This window comes from Rhinolophus sinicus, linkage group LG14, assembly GCF_036562045.2.
Source record: "Rhinolophus sinicus isolate RSC01 linkage group LG14, ASM3656204v1, whole genome shotgun sequence".
Lineage (NCBI taxonomy): Eukaryota > Metazoa > Chordata > Mammalia > Chiroptera > Rhinolophidae > Rhinolophus > Rhinolophus sinicus.
This window is the reverse complement of record NC_133763.1, coordinates 7351676-7364163: the sequence shown is the minus strand read 5'-3', so window position 1 is coordinate 7364163 and position 12488 is coordinate 7351676. Positions and strand designations below refer to the sequence as shown.

Below are 12488 nucleotides of genomic sequence, written 5' to 3'. Positions count from 1 at the left end.
TTGCATTCTATTTGGGAGAGACGGACCATAAAAAATATACAGATTATGAGTAAGTTGCTGTTAGGTGGGGATAAGTTCTATAAAATAAAATGGGATGAGTTGTTGGAGAATGACAGGGGTTGGGGTGGTAACAGATACTTTAAATTGGGGGTCAGAGAAGATTTTTTTCCTGAGACCTGAATGAAAGGGACTAAGCATACCAAGATGTGAGGAGAAAGCATTCTGAGTTCACAACCAGCATATTCAAAGGCCCTGAGGCAAGCAGAAACATGTACCTGCAGAAGAGTCAGCAAAGGATTTTGCAAGGTGAAGCCAGAGGCACAGCTGGGGGCAAAGCACTGAGCTATCCTTGGTTAAGGAGTTTGGATTTTATTCTCAGGTCAGTAAGAAGCCAGTGAAGAGTTTTCAGCAGAGAAGTGGTAGTAAGTGATTATTTTATAAATATTATCTTGGAAGCTCTATCAAGAAAGATTTAAGATCGAGGAACCAGGAAGGGAGCAGGAATACTTGTCAGAGTATATTGTGGACCCCAGGGGATGAAGGACAAAGGCTGGGTGATTAGAGAAGAATCAAAATGGAGTCTCCTTTGTGAAATGAACAAGCATTTTGCATGGTGGTGCCGTTTACTAAGATGCTGAAGACGTGGAGGAGCTTTCCTTTGATGTGCTAAATTTGAAATGCTTCCTATTATTTCTAGTGGTGGTGTCCAGCAGGCACCTGAGTGTACACACCAAGCTCAGTTGAGAACTTGGGCAAAGAGTCAGAGGATCGATCCAGAATGTATTAGACTCCAGATCCCCCCATCTTCATTTCACTGTGTCACAAGTCCTCACTTTGCTTTTGTTTATTCAATTTATTATTTGGAAGACGTTGTGTTTTACATATATTTTCTCATTGAATCCTTTGGTCTACTCTTTGAAACGTTTCCCACCATCTCCACTTGAAAACAAATGAGTCCCAAACATGAACGGTTTACCCAAAGTTAAACAGGTAGTAAGTGGTCAAGCCAGGATTGAACTCTGGTTTGTTTCATTTCATTTCATTCCAAAGCATTTAATTGTTCTGTTGTTTGTTTTGTTTGTTTTTGCTGATGTTGTATTGACTTGTTAGTTTTAGAAATTTTGAAAAAATGAAACTCCTTTGACATTCTAAAATAGAAAGCTTATTGATGGCAACTACCCATGAATATTATAGTTTGTTAAACATAAAAAAATTGTCCCAGGCTTAAAGAACACTAAGTTCATTAGACTCATATCATCTTCTCATCACCCAATTTTATAATTAATTGTTGAACCTGGACTTTTTCATTAAGGTGGCACTGTTGAGAGCTCATGCTGGGGAACATTTGCTGCTAGGAGCCACAAAGAGATCCATGCTGTATAAAGATATTTTGCTTTTGGGTAAGTTTTGTCTTAATTTATGAAGAAATTATGCATTTTCCTTCTTACATAGCATGCCAAAGTACCAACCATTCACAGACAACTGTGAAATGGTGCTCTCGCTTCACAGAGTGGATTTAACTGATCATGTCCTCACTCAGGCCCCATTTTTTTTCTTTTTTTTTTGCTTTGCTTTGATTGCAACGGAGTGCAGAGTGCATTGGATATTCAGGGTGAATTAAGATTTAAAAATAAAAGCAAGATGTTGCTCAATAAACATAACCGTGAGGTATATTTAAATCATAGGACAGAGAATTAATGATTCCTGTGACTGTCCTATGAGGTCCCAGTGTTGTTTCATACTCACTCTGTGCCTACTTAATAATTACAATATGTTATTTTATACTTTTTTAAGGAACACCTATATCTCCCATGGTCTCATTACCCATGATACACTACGAAATCCCAAGATTAAAAAAAAAAAAAATGGTGACAATGTCTAGAAAATTCTAATTGTGAAATAACAGTGCTGGAAGAGACGAAAGTAGGATGGCAGGTGGAATGGAAGGTGTGGGGAGAGACAAAGGAAAAGCTTTTGTCTTCACTAAGTCAGCCTCGAATCCCCCACCCTACTTAACTTACAAAATTAGGTATCCTGTTGAAAGAGTTAAGATTCCCCAATGCTTATTAGCTCCACCTCTCCCTGGCTTGTGCAAAATCATAACTAAATTGTTTATTTTCTTTATGTGGTATATATTTAATCCTAAAATATAAATAAATTGAGCACAATATAGCGAGAGCTGATGTTTATTGAGGACATACTATGTAACCTGCATTGCACAAAGTGCTTTACACATATATCAACACTCTCTCGTATAATCAATCCTCGCAATAACCCTAAGGGATAGGCACTATTATTTTCAGCCCATTTTTCAGATGAAGAAATGGAGGCAAAGAAAGTTTACCTAAGGTCACAAAGTTAGTTAGGCCACAAAGGCCAGAGACAGAATTCTAAACCACGTAATGTGACTCCACAGACTATTCTCTCAGATTCTATTAAACATTCTCTTGCCTTTAGAGAAACCCATCCTCATTACAGATCTGAATACAAGACACCTAGAAAACGAAATAGTTTTACTATTAGTTCTAGATTGTTTTATCGTGAAAAATTAGGTAAACTAAGACGAGCAATGATACATTTTTTGAATACTTTTGCACAGATTGTTACACTGAACAGTGTCTTTGCCTGCAGTGAATTCAGAATATTCTGCTTTTTTTTTTAAATTGGGGAACAATGTGTTTCTCCAGAGCCCATCAGCTCCAAGTCGTTGTCCTTCAATCTAGTTGTGGAGGGCGCAGCTCAGCTCCAAGTCCAGTCGCCGTTTTCAATTGAACCGGCAACCTTGTTGCTGAGAGCTCGCGCTCTAACCAACTGAGCCATCGGCCGCTCCCAGAATATTCTGCTTTTTATGAAACCATAAAATAACAATGTAGATGTTATTTTAGGAGTATAAGTGTCTAATTTTCTAATATTTTAGCAGCTCTAATAAATACTGATCATATACTATCCAAAGACTTTCTAATTTAGAATGGTCTTTCGGGATGAGGTGGTCCACTCTCTATCCAATTTCTGAAATCCCTTAAATCCTTCCCTGTAAAGTGATTATCCCGTCTGTACTTGAACCCAGGAAGAGAGAATTTACTATTTAATGAGGCAACTCGTGAGAATACACATGCTCATTTTGAAAAAGTCAGCCTCGTCTCCTTCGGCTTATTGAAATGATCTCAGTAGTTGTAAGCCTACATATACCTGGACACTGAAAGAGGGCTGTTTTTAATCACTGTAAAACAGAAAGATTCCTGAGGTTTCTATATTGTGCTCATTAATGAGTAAGACACGAACAGATAACTGGCAGCAGAAAGCTAATCATTACACTTTGTTTCTCCCTTGTCAATTATTAGCTTGTTATTAGCCTGTACTTCAGTGTTATCACCGGTGACGGAGGCTGTTAAAATGCATGCGATCACGCTATCAATGTTGATCCTTTAAGGGTTCTTAAGTTTTTCTAACTTACCACCACCACGAGCGGAAGTGCTATTATTATTTCTGCAAGGGAAGGCCATGCAAAGCATTGCTTTGTAAAATCTTACATACTGTCCAACACTTTCTTGGGAGGGGGGTGTGTGAGTAATTATTATTATTTTCTTTCTTCCTAGGAAACAACTACATTATTCACCGCAACAGCTGTGAAGTGGAAATCAGCCGTGTGGCCAACCGGGTACTAGATGAGCTGGTGCGCCCATTCCAAGAAATCCAGATCGATGACAATGAATATGCCTGCTTGAAGGCCATCGTGTTTTTTGATCCAGGTTTGTTTCCGCAGTCCCGGGGAACAATAGTTTGAATGAACATCGAACGGTTGTTGTGTAACACGAGCACACTTACTGTCACACTCTCGCAAGCATCACTGTTGAGACTGCCCTTTTCACTCCTGTATTAGATGCCAAAGGGCTCAGTGACCCGGTCAAGATTAAGAACATGCGGTTCCAAGTGCAGCTCAGTCTGGAGGACTACATCAACGACCGGCAGTACGACTCCCGCGGGCGGTTTGGGGAGCTGCTGCTGCTCCTGCCCACGCTGCAAAGCATCACCTGGCAAATGATCGAGCAGATACAATTCGTTAAACTTTTCGGGATGGTGAAAATCGACAACTTGCTTCAGGAGATGTTACTGGGTGGTGAGTCTGTTTGGGAATCTCTGTTAAATTCATGAGAGCCACACGGCATGCTTTAGAATAAGTTTGACCCTTACAGGGAACTCAAGTGTTTACATGTAGAAAGTCTGCAAAGCCCATTGGATGGGGACAAAATACCATGAACATATTCCAATCCCCACCCTTTCTAGCCTCCACCATCTCCACCAGCTCCACCTGGTCCGTCTAACCTCAATTTTCAGGCTCTTCAAATATGGTAAACAGAAATCTATTTCCTATTTTTAGTACTCCTTGAAGTATATTTTCCTCTGCCTTTACTCCTTTAAAAGCTCAAGGATATCAGAATTGCAACATAACCTAAAAAAATATATAAAATATCTTAAAAGTGAACCCTTTGCTCCTGAAATAATTAATGGACACAACACAATGAGAAGGGGAAAATGAGATTTCATTACTGCAATAAATGTCGGGGATAAGTTAAGAAAGCATTTATTCTGTGTTCTGATCTAGATTAAATTTCCTTATGAAATCACTTTATTTTCTTTTTAGTTTTCTGGTGCTTAATGTGTTCCTAATGATATCTTCCTGAAATAAAAGTTGTTTATGCCGTTAGGGTGATCCCAAATACTATAAACTTGAGGTAAGTGATTCTTGGAATTGCCTTAACAACAGGCAGCAAACCTAATGATTCCAGGAAACAACACACAAGGTCCATTATTAATATACAACATAATATGAGGCAACATTTATCTAGCCAATGTGCAGTGAAAGCTGACATTGTCCTTAATATGGCAGCAGTTCTATTAATTTATTTTTGAATTCCCAAAAAGCACTTTGCAAAAATAGCAATATGCAAGCTGTCAATCAAAACATTTGTTCCAAGGTAAAATTGCCGTTCCTGATTACATGTCACTAATGCAAGCATCTTTTTATCTTCTGTAGGTGCTTCCAATGACGTTAACCATCTCCATCATCCAATGCATCCACATTTGTCTCAAGATCCATTAACTGGACAAACTATACTTCTAGGTCCCATGTCAACCCTGGTTCATACAGACCAGATCTGTAAGTATCTGGGCTACTTTTTAACCGTAATATGTCTAAAACTTCATTACCTGAGAAAAATGGGGATTCGGGGGACATAATCTACTAGTACTCAGAAACTGCAAAATTTGGATACGTTTTTCTCTCCAGGAATCAACTGTGGGAGACTGTGATATTCAGTAAGACACGAATTTGCTCCCTAAAATAGAGATGTGAACACCTAAACCTTTCTACTTCATAGGTCTGGAGCACAAAATAAAATACAAGGCAGTTCTAGCTTTGCCTGGTAATGGAGGACCCTAGACATGGCTATACATGCTGAAACCATGCAAAGAAATCTTAATAATCAATGGGGAAATTATGGTTGCATGTGACCTTTAGAAATGTTTATCATATAGTGTTATATGTCAGTTATACCTCACTAAAAAATGAAAATGTTTGCCAAAACATGAAGAACTCTCTTAACTATACATTGAAAAATATTGTAATCCTAATATTTATTTTGCACACTGTAATTTAAAACCACTAGAAACGCTGAGAAGTGAAGTTTTATTTCTTTGTAAAAATATGAAGAAAAGTAGTTTGAATAGCACTTCCACCTCCTCTTCCTGTGCCTGTAAGAGGTAATGAGTATCTTTTCTTTGCCTTGATGACTTACTTTTTTGGAAGTTTGGATCAGCTACCAGCATTTTATCCTCTGCACTTTTAGTGCCCTGAAATATCTCTGAGAACCCATTTCATGTAAAGTTCTCTGCCAGTTTCATGTCCTCTGTGGCATCTCCGTCCTTTACAAAACAGCCCGTTTTCTCACGTATGCTGAAAAGGGTTCCTTCCTCAAGCTCCTGGCTGCATATTTAGAAACTCAAGCAACAGCAGTGTCCCCATTCCCATGGTCAGCTCTTCCTTCTATAACTCCACTTTGGTTGATTGGAATTACACTTCCAGCATTATCATTTTTTTGTTTCTTTGCCGCACTTTAATCTCTTTTTTGTAAAGCCAATTCCCTTTCAATTGTCCATTTTTGAAAAGTGTCACATGGATTTATCACTAGGAGGCAGGCGATAACACAACTACACACTTCGTTGTCAGGGCGTGAGTTGAATAAAATATGTTCAGGACCAATCATGGACAGACTGAAAGATGAGATGTGATTGATCACTGATCACAAGACATCCGTCATTTAGGTAATTATTTGTAGGCTGAAGAGTTAACAGTACAGTCTGTGTTTATGCAGAGCTCACAGCTAATTGGGAGTTACCACGCTAACTGAAACTCAGAACGTGTTTTTGCAGGACTGATGCTATTATTAACTGATAAATGAAACCCATGGATATCAGAATTGTGGCCAGCGATGGCTGCTTGGGAAAACTAGAGGTTGTTAGCAGTTAAGTTAATCTGAAATGATTACAGAGTTCACACAAATTCTATTTCTATATGCTCTCTCCTGGAGATAAAAATCTCTATTTGACCAAACACCTAGAATTAATTGCCTCTGAATTGATATTAATTAATCCCAAATTTACCTTTGTTCTGTGGCCTCTGAGCACTAAGCCAGCAACCTCACTGAGATGCCTTCAGTCATGAGGATATAATTAGTATACATACTGGCATTACCTACTGAATTTACAATAGCCCTTAATAACTAGTTACAATGTTGTTTTACCCAAATGTTCAATATAATGTAACAATTTCCTGAGTACCACCTGACTACTACCTCTTGGTGGGGAAAGCAGAGACCACAAAAATATATTTTCTCACATCTATACTTTAGTTCCAAGCATTGGTAGACCTATGTGTACATTTTGTCCAAAACACAAAATTATTTGAGTATATGACAGAGGCAGAAATGAATTTATTGGAAAAAAAGTTCAAATTGTGGAAACAGTGTGGCACATTTAACCTGTGGGTCCCAGCGTACTTGAAAGACATTGTATGGGGACCATCCCTGCAAAGCAGATGTTACCATTTTCATTTAATAGGTGGTCAAGGGCAGAGAGATGCAAGCCCAATACAACACTAAAAGCTGATACTAAAAGCCATGGAGCTGCGTCTCTTAGAGATCAGTTGTTCATAAACTCAGACAATAAAACACATTAAACAACACATTAAGCATTGTAGGCGCCAACTGGCAAGAAAGTTTCACAATTCTCCTGGCAGTTGAATCCTTTACTTTTTAAATGCTAGTTTTCTAGTAGTTTAAAAAGCATGTGTGTGGACCCTAATCTTGAGAGTCACATCATCACACTTTTCATTGTTATTTTCCTCTTGTAACATAATATTTATAAGAGTCATTTGTAAAGCAAAAATCATTTGCTTTGCTCGTGCTCATGTAGAATGTTTACATTTTATCTGAAACAAAACATTAGACACATACGCACATAAAAATGTAGTTTATGCGTAACTTTCTTGGTCTTTTAGAGCTGGCCTCTGCAATTTCAGATCCATCCTAAAACCCCAGAAATAATTTTTAAAGCAATATGTTTATTCTTTTGCCAATTCAACTATCTAAAGCTGTTGTTTCGAAGCAATTGCTAATCCATACTTAATAATACTAAAGTTATTCTAGTAAAGAAAACCAGGCAAAAAGGGACTGTTCTCATCTTTGTACAGAATTTTTTTCTAGAATTAAAAAAAAAAATTGTTTTGGAGGAAAATTATCTATAAAGTTTGCAATGCTTCAGTCTGATTATCAATCATTTTCTACTTGTTCTGTTAAGTATATGGAATAGTAATAAATGTGAGTACTGAAATATTTCCAGTTTTAAAATAATTATAGAATAGCTCTTATATGATTTTATAATATGGTAAAAGTTTGCAATTGGAAGAACTAGTATTCTAGACAATGAAATATTCAAACTGTAACTTTTTTTTAATTACTTAGGCTTGCTCTTTGCATTGATGGGAAAGGGACAGATAAGCTGTTATAACAGAATAATTTTGCAGTGACAAAGTCAATAGTTTTCAGCTGTGTTTAACAACAACATAGATTTTAAAGCACTTGAAAAACACCTTGCCTTCATTTTTCATGTCCTCAAATACGTTTGAGTTCATGGAATCTAAACCAAATACATTTTATTTTATGCACATTTTTATTGCAAAATTACATTTGTTTCCTAAGGTTTCAAAAACCACTGGCATTCTGTTAATTCTTTTCATTACCTTTTTTTCTGCTGGGTGTGTGAGCGAAGCAGATGCTCATATACACTATTAGGAAAGATAGGAAACACCGTCAAGACACTCTTAAGATGTTTAAGCATGACCTAGTTCAGGTTAAATCTATTTGGAGAGATAGGCTGGGGGTGCATCTGAAACAGTGTGTCGGTGAACTGACAGTGCATTATATAAATCACTACTTTACATATGATCGTTTAAAAGCCTCCAAAATGAAGCAATGCCTGTCATGTGGGACTTAATGGATGGGTCAGGGTGACGGTCACATCACATATGACTCTCTGATTCTTTTTTAGCAACTCCTGAAACCCCACTCCCTTCCCCGCCACAAGGCTCTGGTCAGGAACAGTACAAAACAGCTGCAAACCAAGCCTCTGTCATTTCACACCAGCCTCTCTCCAAACAAAAGCCATTGTGAGGACGCGTTTACTTCTGAACGGCACTGCATAAATGTGAAAAATTACTGGTCGTGGCATATCTCAGGATAGTGCTTCTGGCAAACTCTTAGCCAAGGCTTCTTCATGGTGCTGTTATAAGATGGTAACCTATTTTCTTGTTTATATGCTCATTTGTGTGTTGTTGCTATTGTTTGAAACCTTCAGTGGCAACCACTGTACATGTGAGTTTTGGTGTGTTTATATCGTATGTGTTTTGCCCGCTTCCCTTGCACTGTGCCTAAAGCAGTTGAATCTTCTGTACGACCTTCATTTGTTGTCTTAGTATTAATTTAAATCTGTAAATAACCGCTTTCTCGTGATGTGATGCAGAACGAACTCTTCTCTTTTGACTGAGAATAGTAGATCAGAAATCCCAGATTAATAGAAAATGAACCAAGTTTTTAATAGATTTTAAATTCGCAAATTAGAAAAATAAATTTCTGTAGAATAGGGCATAGAACTGTGAAGAAGAATCACTTATGAGTATCCTGTGGCTAAGAAGGATCTTTTGGCCCACAGTTAAATCTGCCTGTTTTAAGTTTAGAAAAATCTACACAACCATTCCAAGGGAGACTGAATATTCTTTCAAATCTGACGATGTATGTTAAGATAAAAGATGTTAGTTTCAGCAGATAGGCTACAGGCTAAACTGTAAATTGAACCCCCTAAAACAGTGGCTCAACCAAGAGACAAGTTAATTTCTCTCTCCAAAAACAACGGAGAAGTCATCATTCATTGACTAGAACTTGGCACCTGCCCAGGGAGGCTGGGAGAGTGGGCGGAAAGCCTGTGCCCACTGAAGCTGGGCATGTAGGAGACAAATATTGGGAGACACATCAGCCATGTGTCCCCCACGTGTTGCTTCATTCAATCTTCACGACAACCATGTAAGAGGGGTGTTAGTATCTTTCTTTCATAAATAAGGAAACCTTTCCTTAGATAGTTTAAGTAACATAAGCAAAGTTTATCAACCTAAAGAGTAGGAGAACCACATTGAAGCCCAGGTCTGGCTGACTTTTATGAGGATCATTATAGCTTTGGTGTAGAATGAAAAATGGGAGTTTCTGACTGTGGTTTTTAAATATATGCAGTTGAGGGCTGATTGAACACTAGCTGTCATTTACCTATATCACACATGTTTACATGTAAGCAGGGAACGTCATAGGGTTGCAGCATGATACGAAACCACTTTTGTACTTTTAAGAAGAGTCTTACCCCTGAAAAGTATATTTTAAATATATTAAGAAAAAAGATACACCAGCTAGATTATGGTGAAAACAAAAACAAATGTGAATCACTAATTAATCAGATTTTTAAAAATCCAGCAACCCAGGGGTATGAGGAATGTCTAATGCTGGACTGAGGAGTACAGTTCATTGGAGCTTTAAAGTATTTGATACCATCTAAAGCTGGAGCTTATTTAAAAACAATTAATGATGGGTTGCTTCATGAACCAGTGACACATACCCCCCCACCCCTTACACACACTTCATTTATTAGCTGAAGCAGGGAACAATTGGTTGAGTAATTAATTACCAATAATATAAAAAAATATTGCAAGCCATAAGGAGACTGATTTACTTGATTTTTTAAAGACCGTTCAAAATTTCTAAGATCATGATTTCATAATCCCCACTTACCACACAAATAAAAAGGTTCAGTAAATGTTAACTAGCTTATTGGCTCTTAAAGTGAAATTGAACTCTTAAAGTGGAAAATGATTACTTAGTTAGAAGCTATCATTGATTTAATAGAATCAATAAATTCTTTCAAGAGCTGGTACCTTTGTGCAACCAGAAAATATGTCTTTGAGAGAGAGAAAAGGAAAGTTTTTTAAACTTTTTGTTGTTGTTGAAAATTTGGTGTCTCTGTTTCATGAATAAGAATGTTTTTTGATTTTTATAAATACAAATGTCATTTGTAGATTCCTGCTTACTTTTTTGTGTCCTCTTAGATGATCGTAAAAAAAAAAACACTTTAAAACATAAAACAAATCATTATTAGTCAGCCCTTTAACTTATCTGCATATATTTACTAAACAGTCATGGTTTAGAAATTTATACTAACGATTTTATTTTAATAACTGTGGTCAGGGAATTTGTAATATAATATTTTTGTATACTTTACTGCCAAAAATGCTGGATGAGAGGAACTGATATTTTAAAAATTTTGATACAGAAAGTTATTGCTTTTATATAGCACAAAACTTTTTTCAGGTAATAAAAATGAATAATTTATTGTGAAATAATGATTCATTTTATAAATGTAAAATTATTTTTATAAATTTTATTGTTGAAAATCAAAAATTACTAGATTTTTTAAAATGTTAAATTATAGTGAGATTAAAATATTTCTAAACTGTGATAACTTGTTGTTTCACTGAACTTTCTAAATAAAAATTGAAGGAGAAAAACTGAAATGGGGTGCTTCGTTATTGTCCAAAATGATTTTATAATTTTACAGATATTGATAATATCTTTTTGTGGTCATTTAGCAAAATTTACATAGAGTTTGCTCATATTGGTCTTTAGAAGCCAGAGCAAAATTAATTAGCATATCTTCACATCATCATAGAATTGGACACTTACTGATGGGAGAATCCTCACATTTGTACTTTAATTATGTAGTTTTGCTTGCTTTTGGGTTTTGTCACATTGATGAAAATCTATGACCCTAGCTGGCTTCAACATTGTATAGATACACTTGGCACATAAATTTTTAACCTAGACGTTTTAATTGCTGGTATCTGTTCATATTTGAAGCCTCTTTGCAAAATTTCTTAAATTATGAGAACTAGTACATCTTACTTTGGTAGAATTCTACTGATTTTTATTTTATTTTTACCTTTACCAGGATAATATATCTATATCGATTAAAAATGTAACTGTGCTACACATTGATAGTGAAAACCCTCATTCCTCCATCCCACCGTTCCCCTCTCCCCCTACTTCTGCTCTCCAGCAACAACACTCAGATTCTGAAGCTGTTTTATCTGCTATTTTTCTCCATAGTTTGAAAGTATATGTTTACATCACATTTTTTTCAAAAAAAATGTTTTCTTCAGTTTTAGACCTTACCTATATACAAACACTCAACTCCCACCACAGTCTCCCAATTTCTTAATTAACCGATATGTTTACTTAGTAGTTATTATTTAAATAACAGCAAAGAGTGTGATGATTAAAGGCTCAGAGCTTGGGATGAAGTTCTGGATACGCCACCCATCGTGTGCGCCACCGAGACGCGGAGGTTCAGCGGAAGGTGAAGAGGCGCTGGGTTAGACGCAGAAGAATGAGGTAATCATCCGTTCCAGCCTTAGGAACAGCTTCGTTGCTGGGCCCTCCAGTCTGTTCCACTTCCCTTCTTCCTCTTTTAATTTTCTCCCAGAAAAGGGGCTCCCCAGACTCGTGAAGAGGCGGCTACCTAAATTGACAGGAAGATGTGCATCCGAGAGGCACAAGGCTTATATTGTAGTTAACGGTCTAAACTGAAGGACTTACTGGAATGCAGCTGGCTACGAGCCTTCAGCTGGTAGATACCTCCGGGAATGACCTTCATTCGAAAGCCACCTCATCCATCGCCATGCCCCTTCCTGGATGCAGCCCGCGTCCAAGGATTGGTTGATGCAGGAGCATAGAGAGGCCTGGCCCTCTTCCCCCAACTCAGGACAGCTCTCAAGAGCCTTCCCACTTGCAGAGCTCAGGATGGGATGGGCTGAGTCTGCATCCACCTTCTTCCTCTAC

The 12488-nt window shown here is 37.3% G+C and overlaps 1 protein-coding gene across 4 annotated transcripts in view; it reads left to right on the top strand.

Moving 5' to 3' along the window:
* Positions 1-11164, top strand: part of HNF4G (hepatocyte nuclear factor 4 gamma) — a 94968-nt gene extending 83804 nt beyond the window's left edge. For all 4 annotated transcript variants that reach the window (XM_074318748.1, XM_074318745.1, XM_074318747.1 and 1 more), the window contains 5 exons: positions 1313-1400; positions 3597-3749; positions 3881-4117; positions 5036-5158; positions 8605-11164. In XM_074318748.1, coding sequence (XP_074174849.1) covers positions 1313-1400; positions 3597-3749; positions 3881-4117; positions 5036-5158; positions 8605-8726 — 723 coding nt within the window. In that variant the 3' untranslated portion in view covers positions 8727-11164. The remainder of the gene's footprint in view (positions 1-1312; positions 1401-3596; positions 3750-3880; positions 4118-5035; positions 5159-8604) is intronic.
* Positions 11165-12488: the final 1324 nt, after the last annotated feature.